General features: G+C 43.7%; 2 protein-coding genes across 2 annotated transcripts; both read right to left on the bottom strand.

Moving 5' to 3' along the window:
* Positions 1 to 1,118: 1,118 nt before the first annotated feature.
* LOC309380198 (UPF0729 protein C18orf32 homolog) lies at positions 1,119 to 5,977 on the bottom strand. Its single transcript, XM_081930089.1, has 3 exons — positions 5,892 to 5,977; positions 2,880 to 3,119; positions 1,119 to 1,644 (listed from the first exon to the last, which is right to left on the bottom strand). The coding sequence occupies exons 2-3, from the start codon at positions 3,078 to 3,080 to the stop codon at positions 1,570 to 1,572; spliced, it is 276 nt and encodes a 91-aa protein (XP_081786215.1). The 5' UTR covers positions 3,081 to 3,119; positions 5,892 to 5,977; the 3' UTR covers positions 1,119 to 1,569.
* A 4,092-nt stretch (positions 5,978 to 10,069) lies between these two features.
* On the bottom strand, positions 10,070 to 16,502 carry RPL17 (ribosomal protein L17). Its single transcript, XM_081930062.1, has 7 exons — positions 16,400 to 16,502; positions 14,946 to 14,998; positions 14,816 to 14,856; positions 12,596 to 12,730; positions 11,646 to 11,744; positions 11,052 to 11,243; positions 10,070 to 10,159 (listed from the first exon to the last, which is right to left on the bottom strand). Exons 2-7 carry the CDS (start codon positions 14,983 to 14,985, stop codon positions 10,112 to 10,114), a joined length of 555 nt encoding a protein of 184 aa, XP_081786188.1. The 5' UTR covers positions 14,986 to 14,998; positions 16,400 to 16,502; the 3' UTR covers positions 10,070 to 10,111.
* Positions 16,503 to 17,852: the final 1,350 nt, after the last annotated feature.

Below are 17,852 nucleotides of genomic sequence, written 5' to 3'. Positions count from 1 at the left end.
AAGACTGCAATTCTGAACCTACTGACTCGTGTAAAAACTGAATAACTATTACCTCCTTACTGGGCAATGGGCTTCAACCCTCATCTCCTTAATACCCAACACAGGGAGCGAAATACAGATTCGAGTACCTCCTTTCTACTTCAGCCTGCCGAGAAATTTCTACACACTGCAGAGAAATCTGGAACATGTTCTAAAACCCCCTCTCAAGTCCATGCCCAGGACTATTCTAGCATTGCTATTATTTCACATAACTCAAATAAAGGCTCCGGAACACAGCTAACACCCTCTTGGATAACTCTGCATTGTGGAGAAAATCAGCAACAGTGAACATACTATTTCTCTGCTGATGCCAACCTTACCCATTAGAGCAGGGATGGGAAACCTATGTTGCTCCAGATGTTGTTGGACCAGGGCTCCCATCACCTCTACCAAACATGGCCAATGGTCAGGTATGATGGGAATTTCAGTCCAACAACGTATGGCAGGCCAAAGGTTAGTCAATCCTGATTTATGGATTCAGGGCCAAATTAGGATTTGAGCCCATGTCTGCCAGGCTCAAGACCCATTGGGCCTTTTGCAGGAGCCACTTAAGGGGAAGTCATCTAAAGCCCATCTTGCCTGCCCCTTGCCGCCCCCAGTAATATAACTATTTTAGTTTTTATTTTTAAGGTGCATTGTAGTTGCAATGCGACTCTTTGGTTCTCTTGACTTGGGTCATTAAGTCCCCGATCTCCCATTCACACAACTCTAAGAAGGGCAAAACTAGATCCATGAGCATAGGAAACATGTCTTAATAAGAATGCCAGCCTTCAGTTGTAAAAGCAAAACCTTTAGATTTTATTTAGAGTAATTCTGAATCCAATGTCAATGTTGCCAACCAAAATACAGCAGTTTGCACACAGATCTATTTTTAATATTGTTATTATTTTAAGAAAAACATTCTTTTTCCACCTTCAGAAATAAGGGCAAATTGCCTGGTCTTAATTAATGGCAGGGAATATGATTATATTTCCCATATCAGGGCTACTTCACACAAAGTTTGCTTCATCATATCTGCAAAATCAGGAGGAATGCCAAACAACGCATAGTTTTGCAGGGATGGTTTGAGGAAAAGTGAGTGAACAGCTATTAATATTTATTATTAGTGTCTTGAGTATTTACAGTGCTGTTCTCTTCAGCTATAATACATAAGTCATCTAGCTTTTTAAAGACAAGCGTATAAGAAGTTGTGTGGAAGTTGAGTTCCAGGAAGTTCTTTGAAACAAGTCACAATTTTGACAGTTACACAACAGTGTAAAAAACTGGAGCTTAAAATGCTAACACCATAAACTGCACTGCATTGGAAAAGGTTCTCCTCTACTGAGAATGTCAAGCAGAGCAAGACAACATGTTAAATCTTTTCCAGCTACAAAGAAAATAGTATCCTAAATTTTCCTAGGTGTCTGCCTGTGTGTATGCAGGTTCCAAGTTTCCTTTCAGGAAAAAAAAAGTGCAATTAAATTTCCAAGTGGGAACAGCATCATCAGCTCATTTTCTTAAAGCAACCACGACCCCACAGCATAAGCTTACTTAATCAGTCTTTTTCTCAGAAACCCCTGGTGGACCACTTTCAGCAAATCCATTTGCGATGCCGTTGCTTTCAGTCTGAAACACACACAGAGAGAAAATACATTTAAATACATGTTCAGAAGGACGCGGGTGGCGCTGTGGTCTAAAACCATTGAGCCTAGGGCTTGCCGATCGGAAGGTCGGCGGTTCGAATCCCCGCGACGGGGTGAGCTCCTGTTGCTCGGTCCCTGCTCCTGCCAACCTAGCAGTTTGAGAGCACATCAAAGTGCAAGCAGATAAATAGGTACCACCCTGGCGGGAAGGTAAACGGAGTTTCTGTGCGCTGCTCTGGTTTCCCCAGAAGCGGCTTAGTCATGCTGGCCACATGACCCAGAAAAACTGTCTGCGGACAAACATCGGCTTCCTCAGCCAGTAAACGAAGATGAGTGCCGCAACCCCAGAGTCGTACGCGACTGGACTTAACTGTCAGGGGTCCTTTACCTGTTTACCTGTCCCTTCATGGCCTAGGACCCTCGTACCTACGGGACAGCCTCTCCTGGTATGCCCCACGGAGAGCCTCAAGGGCCATAAATAGCAACACCCTAGTGGTCCCGGGCCCTAAGAAAGTTAGATTAGCTTCAACCAGATCCAGGGCCTTTTCAACTCTGGCTCCGGCCTGGCGGAATGCTCTGTCTCATGAGACCAGGGCCCTGCAGGATCTGATTTCTTTCCGCAGGGCCTGTAAGACAGAGTTGTTCTGCCTGGCCTTTGGCTTGGAGCCAATTTGATTCCCTCCCCTCCCCCTCTTTCTTCTTTCTTTTCCTTTCTCCTCCTGTGATGAGGCTGCATTTTAATATTTTAATGTTTCAATATTTTTAATGTTGTATTTTAATCTTGTTTTTAAGTTGTATTCATTCAACTTGTTTATATTATTGCTTGTTAGCCGCCCTGAGCCCAGCCTTGGCTGGGGAGGGCGGGGTATAAAAAATTATTATTATTATTATTATTATTATTATTATAACATTAGAACCTTTGAGGCAACAAGTTTTAAATTTTGACTGAGACAACCAGTTTTAACTTCAAATTGAATGGTATATTTACTTCCCATTACTGTTCTGGGACACAGAAGTTCCCTTCAGGGAATGCATGGCTACAGCTGTGGTATAGAAAACAGATCAGCAGCTGTTTCTGCTGTACGATCTAGAATGAAGCATCCTAGAAACTGGTGCCCTTTAAATGTTTTCAGCTAGCAGAACCACATGATCAACTTGTCCTTCATATGGCGTACACACACAACACACACACACACACAGAGTTTTGCCAATGCTTACTTTAGAATCATCCATGGAGTCGTACAACTCACGCCTATTTTCAGTGCCGCCTTTTTGGTCTTTCTTTGCTGTTTCCTGCACTGCTCTCTTGGGCCAAATGCGCTTGATGAAAGGTGAGATGATGGGATACAGATACGGCTCAAGGAACCTTTTATAGACCCACAGCAGAACGGGAATGACTATACAGGGAATGCACACCATTGTTCTTTTCAGGTCCTGCGGCAGAAATGTCCTGGAAGGCTTAAACACAGCAGGAAAAATAATTAGCAAATGGGGAACATATTCAGTGGAACCTGCAACTTGCGAGGAGCTTAGAACTCCAGTCCTGTGCACATTCAGTCCTGTGCACACTCAACTCAGTGGGACATACTTCCAAGCAAACAAAGAAAGTACAGAACTGCACAGTCAACACAATTTGGCATGGAACGACGAGTCCGTAAATACTGCATTCTCTTTTCCCGGCAGTTCGGTTTTGTTAGCAGGCAGTAAAGAACGGTAGGGAACAAATAGGAAAGCAACACACGGGGCTTTTTTCTGTATGAAAATAAATGGATCTGGGAATGTGTGCAAATCAATATATATATGCTGTACCAATTGGACAGTGTAAATCTAATTCAGAACAGTACCTTGAACAGTCCTTCAAGTTACATGTCCGTCTCAGTTTGGATAGGCAAACAGTTACAGCCTAAAATGTCAAAAGCAGCTGGGACACTAGAAATTTTGGAAGTTATCAGTTCGTAAAGCAATTCTGAAAAATCCAGGTCCTGCAAAATGAGCAGCAACACACCAAAACCTCTCTCTGCCTACTATTCTTAACAGACAATCAGCAAGAACTGATGTGAGTGTGGCTACATAAGCTATACCAACACTCCGAGATACCATAAAGTTTCATTTTTCTAAGCAATTGGCCCTAGTATTGCAATGTGGTCTCTCAGGGGTGAGGTGGAGGGAAGGAGGAAGGATCTACTGGGGGAAATGGTGCAAATGATTAGCTAACCAAAAAGAAATCTTTGATGGATCTATGCAATGATGTCACTGAGATGTCAACTGGACCAGTTGCAGAACTGGATCAGGTAGACGACTAAAATGAGAAGGACTCAGGTTAAGCACAGTCTATCCATCTCATAGGATTTTAAACAGAATTTCCTGCTCAGTAGCCTCAGGGAAATTTCAGAACTTGTTACTATGAAAGCAAACTTTTCAGGACAAATTAAATGAGTTAGCAGGAAAAGGTCTGTGGGTGTTAAGCAACAGAAACCTGAGAGAAGGCACAGAAAGTAGTTGGCTCATCTAGAAGAAGAAGAAGAAGAGTTTGGATTTGATATCCCGCCTTTCACTCCCCTTCAGGAGTCTCAAAGCGGCTAACAATCTCCTTTCCCTTCCTCCCCCACAACAAACACTCTGTGAGGTGAGTGGGGCTGAGGGACTTCAAAGAAGTGTGACTGGCCCAAGGTCACCCAGCAGCTGCATGTGGAGGAGCAGAGACTCGAACCCCGGTTCCCCAGATTACATGACTACCGCTCTTAACCACTACACCACACTGGCTCTCTAGCAAGCAGCTTACCATTAAGTTGTCTCATAGAGCTGGAAACTCCAAACCAATAGTCTAAATTACAATAATATATTATTGGTAAAGCAAAAATATTGTTCCTAGAGTGAAGCAAACAGGTGTTGCTCTCCAAATGGATCAAGAAGCTGGGTTCTGGGAGACCCTCTGCCCTTTTGGGTCAAGTGTTCACTCAGCAGAATACTACTTTGCACGTTTTTACCAATCAGAGTTTTCCAGAAGTAAAAAGCCCAGCAGCAATCTAGATTTGGTGTGCTTCCTCCAACAAATATTCTTCCTAACCCCCCACCCTACCTCAGTAGGTTTAATCTGCCCATAGGTTTACGCTAATGATACAAAAATCACATATTTTATAAATCCCACTGAATTAAATGGGGCTTACTCCCAGGTAAGTAAGGTTAGGATTTTGTTGTTGCAAAATACTGGAACATATTTGTTTTATTTAGTTAAGAAGAATGACCTTCAATGCATGTTGTTTGTTCTAAATTAAGTCCCAAATTGTTCAAAGGGACTCGCTTTCAAATAGGGTACTGACACTGCGGCCTGAATTAGTGAACTTATCCATAAACAGACAAATCAGCCAAGAACATACCTACTACGTTTATAATTCAAAGCTTAAACAAACACAAAGGTACAGCTTTTACTTTAGTGGAGGCAGAAGACCCTGAAGTTCGTTTACAGGATTGGGGAGAGATCTGCCAAAACACACAAATGACAATTTTTTAATCATCGGTTTCTCTTAGCACTATTTGTCTGCTTGCATAAAAACGAAAACATGCATAGTAAGTCCTATGGTTTAAAGCCCAGAGGATGCAGTTATTGGACAGTACTCAGGTACTTCAAATAAACACATTTTCCCCTACCTGCACATTTTTTTAATGCTAAAAACGTTGTTGTTTTGACATTCCTACAAAGATGCTTAGACAGCTGAATTGAATTTTTTAATGTTTCGGTATTTTAACCTTCGTTTTTCAAAAGAGGTCTGCAAATTTCCACTGGATTTTTCTTGTTTTACCTTTTTCGCAAACCATTTTGAGCTGTGGTTGTTCTTGTTTTTCAATCAGGTGGCGCACTGTACAGTATATGAACACTAAATCAACCAGTTAACTATTTTCACAGAAGGGGGTCGTTTAAAAACCAACACTCGCGCTGTATTTTTCTTACCGCTGCTTTCTTTTTTAAATAAAAATTAGAAAGCCTGTCCTTAAAGAGAGAGGAAACGACAGCACTCACTCACGCGATTGAAAGCAACCAATTAAAAATCAATAAGTGAATTAGCATATGCAAATGAGCCACTTGTTTTCGATGTAAGAAAACGGGGACGTTTAAGGGAGGAGAAGGAAGCAAGGAGAGGAAGGCAGGAAAGGGAAAAACCAGCGGCCGCCTCCTCCCCGCCTTGCCCGCCCGCGAGAGCCGCGACCACCGCCGACATAGAACCAACCTACCTGCGCGAATCTCCAACGTCCAACTGAGTGCCGGCCGAGGGAGCTCTTCACTTCCGGGAAAGGAACGCGACGTCCCTCCGCAAGCTCCAATGGGAAAGCACGTGGCGCGCTGACGTCGCGCTTCCCTATTTACGTTCCACCGAGGGGGCCATGACACTAGAGGCAGAGCGGGGTGTGACCTAAGCACCATTTCTCTGCGAAGCCCCGCCCCTCCCTCGCCTTATACAGTACAGTGGTACCTCGGGTTAAGTACTTAATTCGTTCCGGAGGTCCGTACTTAACCTGAAACTGTTCTTAACCTGAAGCACCACTTTAGCTAATGGGGCCTCCTGCTGCTGCCGCGCCGCCGGAGCACGACTTCTGTTCTCATCCTGAAGCAAAGTTCTTAACCTGAAGCACTATTTCTGGGTTAGCGGAGTCTGTAACCTGAAGCGTATGTAACCTGAGGTACCACTGTATTGCTGGTTGGGTTACTACTGCAACGCACTCTGCGGACCTGGAAAGCCTGGCTTTGTTGCAGCGGCGTAGCGTGGGTTGTCAGCACCCGGGGCAAGGCAAGTAATTTGCGCCCCCTAACCCGGGGCAAGGCAAGTAATTTGCGCCCCCTAACCCGGGGCAAGGCAAGTAATTTGCGCCCCCTAACCCCTAACCTGCCGCCGCTGCCAGCTTCTTCTTGCTGCTGCCTGGTCTGGTCTGGTTCTCTCCCGCGCTCAGCACTGCGCTGGGCAGCCGCTCCACTGTCCCTCCACCAGATAGTCCCTCGCTCTCTCTCCTCACTGCACGCCTGGCACCCACCCCCTCCACAGTGGGCAGCTACCCGGCAGCTCAGATCGGATTCGCACAGCCAGCACTGCAGTGAGAGTGAGTGAGTGAGCCAGGTAGGGGCAGAGAGCTGCGAGTGCGAGTGCGCCCCCCCAGATGTTGCGCCTGGTGTGGCTAGCCCCCCCTGCACCCCCCACGCTACGCCACTGCTTTGTTGTTGTTTAGTCGTTTAGTCGTGTCCGACTCTTCGTGACCCCATGGACCAGCGCACGCCAGGCACTCCTGTCTTCCACTGCCTCCCGCAGTTTGGTCAAACTCATGCTGGTAGCTTCGAGAACACTGTCCAACCATCTCGTCCTCTGTCATCTCCTTCTCCTTGTGCCCTCCATCTTTCCCAACATCAGGGTCTTTTCTCTTCTGAGAAGAAGAGGCCAAAGTATTGGAGCCTCAGCTTCAGGATCTGTCCTTCCAGTGAGCACTCAGGGCTGATTTCCTTCAGAATGGAGAGGTTTGATCTTCTTGCAGTCCATGGGACTCTCAAGAGTCTTCTCCAGCACCATAATTCAAAAGCATCAATTCTTCAGTGATCAGCCTTCTTTATGGTCCAGCTCTCACTTCCATACATCACTACTGGGAAAACCATAGATTTAACTATACGGACCTTTGTCAGCAAGGTGATGTCTCTGCTCCCCCCCCCCTTCATGGATCACTGCCTTGCCGTGGCGAAGGGGCTTGAATAACTCAGAGAAGCTATGAACTATGCCTTGCAGGGCCACCCAAGATGGACAGGTCATAGTGGAGAGTTTTGACCAAATGTGATCCACCTGGAGCAGGAACCGGCAAGCCACTCGTATCCCTGCCAAGAAAACTCCATGGACAAAGCCTGGCTGCAGCACATCATGGGCTCGCTCCTTGCATTAGGGCAGACTTCCTCAACCTCGGTCCTCCAGATGTTTTGAGACTACAGTTCCCATCATCCTTGACCACTGGTCCCACTAGCTAGGGATCATGGGAGTTGTACACCAAAAATATCTGGTGGGCGGAGGTTAAGGAAGCCTGCATTACAGCTAGATTACTGCAATGTGTTCTCCATTGAGTTTCCCTTGCAGGCATGCAGTCGATGCAAGATGCCGCAACACAATTGCTGGCAGAAGGGCCTTGGGTCAGTGGAATTGGGGCAGCACTGATACTTTGGAATTCCCTGCCTGTTGATATCAGGCAGGCAACTTCACTGTTTCTTTCTGCACTTGCTGAAGACATTTTTATTTCCGAAAGCACAGCCAGATGTTTACAGAGTTTGTATTTTTAAATATCATTCCTGTTCTCCCAGGCCTTTGGCTAATTAAACAATCCACGGCCTTTTAAGCTGTGGGGTGGGGGGGCAGGGATATTGTTTAGTTTATTTAGTATTTTTGTTTTTACTGTAAAGCACCCTGTAATCCTCAGATGAAGGGGAGTATATAAATTTCATAAGGTAATTCTGCAATCCCAAAGAATGTCTGTATTCGTATGAAATCTGCGTGTTGCCTTAGTAATGGCCACAAGTAATACTTATTCCAGCAGAGCTGTTGTATTAGCCGGCATGCTGCAGAACAGAGTTCTGTTCAAATTCTAATTAGGCACATCGCTGAATCTTTAAACTGCTATAGGATCAGACGTTTTTGGGCACAATTTTTTGAGTTGCCAAATAGAGATCAACCGATGCAGCTTCTCATTACAAAACAATAGCAATGGGAAATATTTCATGCATTGAATTTCTGCCTGTCATGTCACCATTAAAGACTTGCAGTTTTTCATAGGCACATTTATTTATTATTGAATTTATATACTGCTCTATACCCACAGGTCTCAGGGCGGTTCACCTGTGTATTAGGATAGCCTTTCTTTAAAGTTCCTATCCTTAAGAGACACGGTATGTGAAATATGCATGCACTTCATTGTATGTTTTTATATTGGAAGCCATTGCTTTTATATAATCAAGCTGGCAATTTCAGATTATTTTAAACAGAGATGTTGCAGAAATTCAGCTTTTCTGGTCATGGAGAAAGGCTGGGAAATACATGGTACAAGGGCAGATGCAGCTTTGGTGCAAAATGGAAAATAAAGAGAGCTTGTGATACATTATTAAAGAAGCTTGGAGCTTATGTAAGGAACAAATTACGTAACCTATTTGATGAGTTGTAAAGACACAAAGGTCAAATGAAAATTCAGAACTTTTAAATTAAAAAAACCCTGTGGGGGTACCTTCCAAATTGCCACATTCCTAACTTCCCTCAAAACCCAACCTAAGTCACTAAAAAGCAAAAAAAAAACCTGGAGCAAGTCTAACTGTTCCTTATTAATGGGGGGCACAGAGGGGAGAAAAGAGATACTTTCTACACTTTCATCAGCTGGGTGCATTTTAGTCAAAATTTTGGTGGTGTGTATATATTACACCATGCCCCATCAATGGGCTCAGTGTATAAAGGAAGCTTAAGATGCAATGTAACTTTTCCCCTTTCCCTAAATAACATGCCTATTGCTTGTTTTTTGCCTTTTACATAATCGCATATTTCCCTCTGTTAGCATGCTGGTTCAAGGCAGCTCAAGCCACATCCTAAAATCCCCTAAACTGGTTTATGGGACTGGTGGTGTGTGTAGTCTTGTGCTGCTTGTTCCCAAGATCCTATTGCAAACTTAAGCCTTTAATCAAGACTAGACACCCATAACTGAAACAAATTCTATTTTTTCATTGTTTACCAGACCTCCCTACGGTGCTATATAAATTTTGATAATTTCTGAGCCTTTCAGGTTAGGGTTACTTATTGAAAGGAGTAATCATTTAGGGCTTCGTCCTAAAGAAATTTAAGTGAAACTTTTATTAACCTAATACATTAGCAACACGCAGCACTTTTTCACAACCAGCAGTCTGTCTTACTTTCATCTTTTAAACAAGCCATTTGTGTATATCAACTCCTCCTCTTATAGTCACATTTTCTGTGTATGTCATGCAAAGAATTAACTGACTGAATAGTTTTATTTTGTCCTGGTTCTTTGCTCATCATCATCATCATAGCCACAAATGAACACCTTTGGTAGTATTGATTCAGTTTCTAAACAGCAAGCATCCATGCTTGACTTTCAACCCAGGTTTTATGAACAAATGGGAGAAATAACATATATTATGTGACAGAGAAGCCATTGACAATAATCACTCCGCTCAGAATAGCATTTTTCAAGCAAAATATACCTGTTTGGACATCTGGAGGGCTTACATTAACCTGCCTGCTTAACTTTAGATGGATGCATTGGTGGTTATTGTATCCTTAATGTGAAGTGGTGGTGGGGCTTTTATCATAATCCTAATCATTATTAAAATAATATTTCTGCTTGTTAAATTTGCAAATAAAAACAATAAATAAAAAAGCATGTGCGGGTAACTTAAAATTTTGTTTTTTATTTGTGAACTGAATAGATGTTTATTCCCGAGCCATCAGTTTCTGCTTCTTCAGTTTCTTTTGAGAGATCTGGGGAGAAAACAAAAGAAATCAGTATCACTTGACCAAAAACATTCACTGAATGCTGAAACCAATTAGAAAAAGGAATTTACCACACAGTATATTTTCCGTAACTCCAGAGATTATCGTAAGAAGTACTGCAATGTATTTATCTATTACCAAGCACAGCTCCAGGAAAAATTATCAGAAAGCAATTAACAGACTATTATTTCCATTGGCAAAACTCAGTATTTGGGGTAACTACTTATGCCAGAGATAGCCAATAGCAAACACTGTCTTCCAGATGTTTTGGACTGCAACTCCCATCATCAGACAATTCTCCATATTGGCTGGGGCTGATAGGAGCTGGGAGTCCAAAAAAATTGGAAGACATCAACATTGGCTACCTCTGACTTGACCATTAAAATTAAAGTCACTTCTATCATTCTATTTCCATTACAGACTTTGTAATTATGTTCAAGCCCCACAGACAGGTAGACAAGAAGTTAAAATAAACATAGAAGCTAAATTTAAGAGACTTATGTGCTGTTTTTTGCTTCTGTGTTAAATCCTCCATAGCAGCTTACAATATTAGAAGTTTACAATATTTGCAATCACTGTACAGACTTTCACATAAAGTTTTGCTAACAAGAATTTTATTTTGTAAATACTTCCAAAAATTAGTATTAAATACAGCTTTGAAATAACTGACCTAATTACCATTGGAGTGCAATTCTAAAACACAAATTATACCTCTGAACACATCTGAGTTAACGTGTATAGGACAGCCCTGATCACTTCTTTAAAGTTTCCCCTCTTTAAATTACCTTGCCAAAATTAAAATCAAATTCTAGTTATTTTGGTGTCATTTTGGTTATCTGTACAGTTGAGTAGACATTTATTTATTTAAAAAGTTTCATACCTTCTTCTTTTGAGCAACTTCCTCTTCTGGCTTAGGGACAATTTGCTCCTTCTCTGTGAGGATCATCTCAATGTGGCAAGGAGAACTCATGTAGGGGTTAATGCGACCATGAGCCCTGTAAGTTCGCCTGCGCATTTTGGGAGCTTTGTTAACCTGAATGTGCTCAATTACCAGAGAGTCTACATCCAGACCCTGGGGGGAGGAATAAAAAGTTCTCATTACAACCCCATAAGAAAATAGGTTCTACCTAGTTCAAAGTGAATCACTAACTTTCCTAAACCACATCTGAAAAGTCAACTAGAAATCCCAGTAATTACAGTGGCTCAGAATCTTGTGTTTGTTTCATGGTTATTCCAAAGGTGTCCTAAGATAGTCATCACTGCCACCAAAGTCTATTCAACATTAAACTGTACCCAAGAACCCAATCTTGCACCTTCAGCAATCCTTCTGTATAGCCCTAGTCTCTTACCGCATACTACTTCATATCCTCAATACCAACCCCAGTGAACCAAAGGTTTGTCTTTGCTTTTCAAAATTTGGATCACTACTAGAACTGAAACTTAACCCAGCATGACAAGCTGCATGAAATTTTACCTTGAGCTCAGCATTGCTCTCAGCATTTTTAAGCATGTGCAGGAGAAACTCAGCACTCTTTTTTGGCCAACGCCCCTGTGTCCAGCCCCACTGCTTGGCCTGCAAGATGAGAGTTCAGTATAAGTATACTTTTGAAGAAAAATGCTAAACGTGATTTGTTTTAGAGGCTGCTCAGAACCAAACATTCTTTTCACGGTTAATCCAAAGGTGTCCTAAGAAAGTCATCATAGCAACCACAGGCAAGCATAAGAGAATGTGAGTCTATCCAACAATTTGAAGGCACTTGTATGTAATTCCCCATAGCAAACCAAAAAATAAGGATTCAATAAACACAAAGTAATATATCGCATCCATTTCCCTAGAATTTTCCAGTTTCTGCACCTACATAGGACTTGCATAGTGACTGTTAGCAATCCAGTTACAGTGGTACCTCGCAAGACAAAAAACGCGCAAGACGAAAGAGTTTTCTGTTTTTTGAGTCGTTCCGCAAGACGAATTTCCCTATGGGCTTGCTTCGCAAGACGAAACGTCTTGTGAGTTCTTGCGAGTTTGTTTCCTTTTTCTTAAAGCCACTAATAGCCGTGCTTCGCAAGACGAAAAAACCGCAAGACGAAGAGACTCGAAGAACGGATTAATTTCGTCTTGCGAGGCACTACTGTACTGTGAAATTGATCTGCTGCTGAGAGAAGCATTATTGGTACCCAAGTGACAGCAGAGGGACAGTGTAGCCCCTGTGTACCAAGTACAGAACCAGCTTTCTGGTCAGTAACAAATTTCTTCGCAACTCATTGTGGCTTATCTTCCCCACGCATGTTCATCAATATTCACCAGCCTTCATGTTCAAGATATTCTTTGTACAACAGATATCCTCAAACGCTACTGAATGAAATTACTGCCTTTCAAAAAGTTTTCCTCAAATTGCTAACAGTTTTCTCCAAATCCATCCATACCTGGGCACATCTGCCAACGCCACCATTGTAACGACGGAAGGGAACACACTGCTTCTTTAGGGTCACATCCTTCAAGTACTTGGTAGCTTTTCGGATGTGCATACCCTTGATAGCCTGGGCAGTCTCACGCGTGTTCTAAAGGGATGAAATGACAATTGCATTATTGGCTATTTTCCCATTATGTATGTAGGCTATAACTATGGTGCCATTTACTTAAGACATGGCCCCAAGCCATTGTCTGTATAATAAGAGTCTGCGCTTGTATAGTACAGTGGTGCCCCGCTAGACGAATGCCTCGCAAGACGAAAAACCCGCAAGACGAAAGGGTTTTTCGGTTTTTGCGACGCTTCGCTAGACGATTTTCCCTATGGGCTTGCATCGCAAGACGAAAGCCCATAGGGAAATCTCGGGGACCTTTTTTTAAATGCTGGCGGTGGGGAGCAAAGCCTTTTCCCCCCCTCCGGACTTCAGAAGAGGTCCAGGAAGGCCGGCGGGGGCGAAAGGCTTTGCTCCCCACCGCCAGCATTTTAAAAGCGTCCGGGATAGCAGGGAAGCGCTTCCCGCTATCCCGGACGGCTTTTGAAGGCAGGCGGGGGGGGGAAAGACTTTTGCCCCCCCTGCCTGCCTAACCGGGGGCTTTTAAATCGCCCCGGGACTGTCCGGGGCGATTTAAAAGCCCCCGGACGGCTTTTGAAGCCTCCCCCCGCCGCCCGGCTTCGGGGCATCGTCCCAATGCCGGGCGGTGGGGCAGGAAAGCCTCCCCCAGCCGCCCGGCTTCGGGGCATCGTCCCGATGCCGGGCGGTGGGGCAGGAAAGCCTCCCCCAGCCGCCCGGCTTCGGGGCATCGTTCCGATGCCGGGCGGCTGGGGGAGGCTTTCCTGCCCCACCGCCCGGCATCGGGACGATGTCCCGAAGCCGGGCGGGAAAGCCTCCCCCAGCCGCCCGGCTTCGGGGCATCGTCCCGATGCCGGGCGGTGGGGCAGGAAAGCCTCCCCCAGCCGCCCGGCATCGGAACGATGTCCCGAAGCCGGGCGGCCGGGCGGGAAAGCCTTTGTCCCCCCTGCCTGCCTTCCCAGGGGCTTTTAAATCGCCCCGGACAGCGGAGAAGTCCTCCGCTGTCCCGGGTGATTTTAAAATGCCGCCCGCCAGAAGAGGTCGGGGGAAGGCTTTTTCCATAGGAACGCATTAATTGATTTTCAATGCATTCCTATGGAAAACCGTGCATCGCAAGACGAAAAACTCGCAAGACGAAGAGACTTGCGGAACGAATTAATTTCGTCTTGCGAGGCACCACTGTAACTCCTGCTTAACTATGGAAGTAACTGCTCAGAGCCACTTAGTTGTTTTCATTATGAATCCAAAGGTGTCCTAAGTTGGTCATCACTGCAGCTACATTCATTTCACCACCCCTGAAACAAACATCAATCCCCTTTGATGGTATCAGAATTTCATACTAATTGTTCAGATGTTCTTAACAGGCCATCTGATCAAGACAAGATTTATTTAAAAGAGCTATCTGGGTATTATTTATGACATTATATAGCATGGAAAATTCATTTGCTGGGTGTGTGTGTGTTACAGAACTCCAGAAAAAAATTCTAATGTAACATCATGCTCTCCTCTTTGCAAGATTTGACATTACAGAAAGCTGACAAAAATGAACTGCCTTCTACCTACTGACCAAGGCAATGCAAGAGAGTCTATACCAAGTGTGATCTCTTCCTTCTTCTGATATATATTATATAATCTTGTACCACCTTGTTGTTTTCAGGATTTATTAGCGCTTTACTGTTCTGTTTAAAACTCAGTTAAAAATCAGAGTGACAGAGAGATTTGACTAGCCTTGGCAGGCAACCCCAAAATTCTACTCACTAGGACCCTGCACCTATTACTCCCCTGTTCCTCACCAGTTTGGAACCAGGAAGGGTGGCTTGCTAGTTTGAGTACCTAGGCAACACAGTAGCCAGTACAGTCCCCATTACCAGCAGTTCTTGAAAGAGGGATGTTAGGTAGAGAATGAAAACTTGTTTTGTGCAGCACAACGAGCTTTACAATAAAGTGTACGTGACCAGGTGATGTTTAGAAAATCTGATGTGACAATCTTGAGACTAAGCACCATAATCTATGAATTCTGCTTCCATCAAATTACAGTGTGGCCCACTCCACATCCACTGCTTTTTTCCTTTGGGGGGGGGGGAATCAAAGTAAGATTTCACATACCTTAAAGTGAACACGAAGGTTGGACCCCCTTGACTTGCATGCTGTGGGGAGAAGGGATAAAAACATGGTTATTCTGAAAGTTTTGGTAATCACTAAAGTATGAGACACGTACCATAGGAAAAATACTTACATTTTGTGGGGTTCTCCGGATCAAGTGAGTAGCGGACCATTTTCAGAGCTTACCTAGAGGGGGGAAAATAAATATACCTTTCAGCATTGTAGCCATAAATTACACACACTCTCCAAACTGCTGGTTAGAAAAAAGCTGCTCAGAGAGATGTGAGTATTTTCATTATTTAATCCAAAGGTGTCCTAAGATAGTCATCAGTGCAGCTTCCACTTTTACAACAATATTTTCAAACTATGTACCACTTAACCACCTTTCTGCAATACATACACATTCAAGGTTCATTCCCCCCCTGCTATTTGCCACCCTATAGTGTAATTAAAATAAGATAATGTGCTATTAGAAGGTAAGGAGATACTATTGCCCCGTAAGAGTGATTGTGCCCATTTTCAAGTACATACATAACAAATGCACCACCCTACTATAAAGCACAACACTTGATGGCTTGCAATCCTTTCTCCTGGTAGCACAAATAATAACCCTCCCCTGCCTTCCTCCACCACCAAAAGCAGTGACAAATTACACATAAATATGGTGTTCCTGGACTCTACTGCAAAAGGCCCTGCTGCATTTCAGAAGCCCACAGTACCAACCCTTTAAAAACATGCCCATCCGTATTTGAAACAACCATGTGGCTTCCCAGGACTGCCAAACCCACGGGTGGGGGGAAGCTGGCAAAGAAGAGAATCCCAACTTTCATTTCACTTTTAATTTGTATATTGCCTTTCTACATTACTATACTCAAGGCAGTTTACAAGCTGAAGAAACAGCAAAGTCTACAGCAGAATCCACACACCTTATAACAATCCGATCCAATACAAAAAAAAGAGAACATAACGTTAAAGAACTTGCATCATATAAAGTCGTATTCAATAACCCATTGGAATACAACAGTACACAATGAAATAATACAGCAGAAAATCACCCATAGCAATTACAATAAGTACTAAGCTGTTATCAATAAAAAATAACAGCAAGTCACAATGCACCAAAAGCCGCAGTGCATACAAGACCATGTAAAAGTATCGAATTGAGAAACAAAGGCACACAACTTATGAAATTCTTATTTTTTAAAACCCCTGAGTTTATCTCGCCTTCCCACTTAACCCACCCAAGGATGAGCCAAAAATACGAGGCCTACTTGCAGAAAACCTATATAACTGATTCCCTCTCCATCTGTTTCTCCCACGACCCAAAGGCAGGGCTTCCACATCCGGGGTTTTCAGAATCCCCAGCCGCTTGCAGAGGCCATTTTTCCCCCTACCGCTCCTACCCGGACTTCTCCGGACGCCCGAATTTCAATCTTCCCCGCCCCAAAGAACGGAAATACCGTGGCGGGCGAACAGCTATTCGCCTCCCTTCTCCATCTAAGGGGGGCTTCTGGGGGCCCGGGCCGGGATGGAGGCCCGCGGCGGCGGATACCAGCCAAGGCCCAAAGCAGCCGCCATCAGACTCACCTTACAGCCACAGCTACCGCCGGGGAAAAGGAAGGGCGAAGGATTCTGGGAAGCCTTCGTGCCGCTTCCGGGTCTCGCGAGAAGACGCCGCAAACGCGAGTTCGCCAGTAAGGGAGCGGGAAGGAATTGCAGAGCCGGGCGTGAAACGAAGAAGGCGCCCAGGCACCGTTCATAAAGTGCTATAGAACAGATAAAACGGAGAGAGAGAGAGAGAGAGAGAGAGAGAGAGAGTTTGACATTCATACTCAGCGAAAAAATCCAACTCAAAGGTGCATACAAATCAAAGTATAATCAAAACAATTCAGTTTAAAAAATTCTTAACATTCAGTTAAAAATAACCAAACATCAATGATATGCGTCTATATGCAAGGGAAAGCTTTTTTCCAAATCACTTCTGCTGAGCAATATTAGCATAAATGCCATGGTGCTGCTATTTTAGTCCAATGCAAATTCAGTCCTATCAGATCACTGAGGTCTGTTTCCAAATAGCCTCAGTTTTTAATTGTCTCTTCATATCTGATTTCCAATTTTAACACCTTTCTCTTCTTGGAATAGAATATTCTGCTGGCGACACCAAGGCTGAAATTTTGCTTTTCCTCAGACTTTCTGTGTCTTTGGTAGCACCACAGCACACATTCTATACGTAATGCCTTTCCTGACAGAAGTTAATCATGCCATCTCTCCCAAGTAAAAACCAATGCTGAAGGCAGCTTACAATATAATTAAACCTTGCTTTTCCTTTTCCCTCCTTCCATGACCTCTCCTTGCCACATGGAGATGCAGCCATGATGAGGGAAAGTTTTACCTGTTAAATTTCTGTATGTCCACATACCAGTTAAAGGCTTAGAAATCCTGCCATTTAATCCCAAAACTAAGACTCTGTCAAGAATGTATAACTTGCTGTTGAAATGGAATACTCAGGATGAAACGGTGAAATCAGCTATGATTAAATGGGCACAAGATGTTGGACATAATATTATGATGGCTGACTGGGAACGGTTGTGGACCACTGGTATGAAGTTCACGGCATGTAATGCTCTAAGAGAGAATATAATGAAAATGATCTACAGGTGGTACATGACACCAGTCAAGCTTGCAAAAATATATCATTTGCCTGACAATAAATGCTGGAAATGTAAAGAGACTGAAGGTACATTCTTTCACCTTTGGTGGACGTGCCCAAGGATTAAGGCTTTCTGGGAAATGATCTATAATGAAATGAAAAAGGTATTTAAATATACCTTTCTGAAGAAACCAGAAGCCTTCCTCCTGGGCATGGTCGGCCAATCGGTGTTAAAGAAGGATATAACTTTTTTTATGTATACTACAACAGCAGCAAGAATACTTATTGCAAAGTACTGGAAGACACAAGATCTACCCACCCGGGAAGAATGGCAGATGAAGGTGATGGACTACATGGAACTGGTGGAAATGACTGGCAGAATCCGAGACC

Source organism: Podarcis melisellensis, assembly GCF_964234715.1.
Source record: "Podarcis melisellensis genome assembly, chromosome: 11".
Taxonomy (NCBI): Eukaryota; Metazoa; Chordata; class Lepidosauria; order Squamata; family Lacertidae; genus Podarcis; species Podarcis melisellensis.
Note: the sequence above shows the minus strand (reverse complement) of the source record. Positions and strands in the feature narration are given on the sequence as shown.

Excerpts from the sequence above, each read along its gene's own strand:
- LOC309380198 (XM_081930089.1), bottom strand. The coding sequence starts at position 3,080 with ATGGTGTGCATTCCCTGTATAGTCATTCCCGTTCTGCTGTGGGTCTAT. Across the intron at positions 1,645-2,879 it reads ACTCCATGGATGATTCTAAA|ACTGAAAGCAACGGCATCGC; the intron begins GTAAGCATTGGC and ends TGTGTGTTTCAG.
- RPL17 (XM_081930062.1), bottom strand. The coding sequence starts at position 14,985 with ATGGTCCGCTACTCACTTGATCCGGAGAACCCCACAAAAT. Across the intron at positions 11,745-12,595 it reads GCGTTGGCAGATGTGCCCAG|GCCAAGCAGTGGGGCTGGAC; the intron begins GTATGGATGGAT and ends CTCATCTTGCAG. Across the intron at positions 10,160-11,051 it reads AAGTTGCTCAAAAGAAGAAG|ATCTCTCAAAAGAAACTGAA; the intron begins GTATGAAACTTT and ends TTTTCTCCCCAG.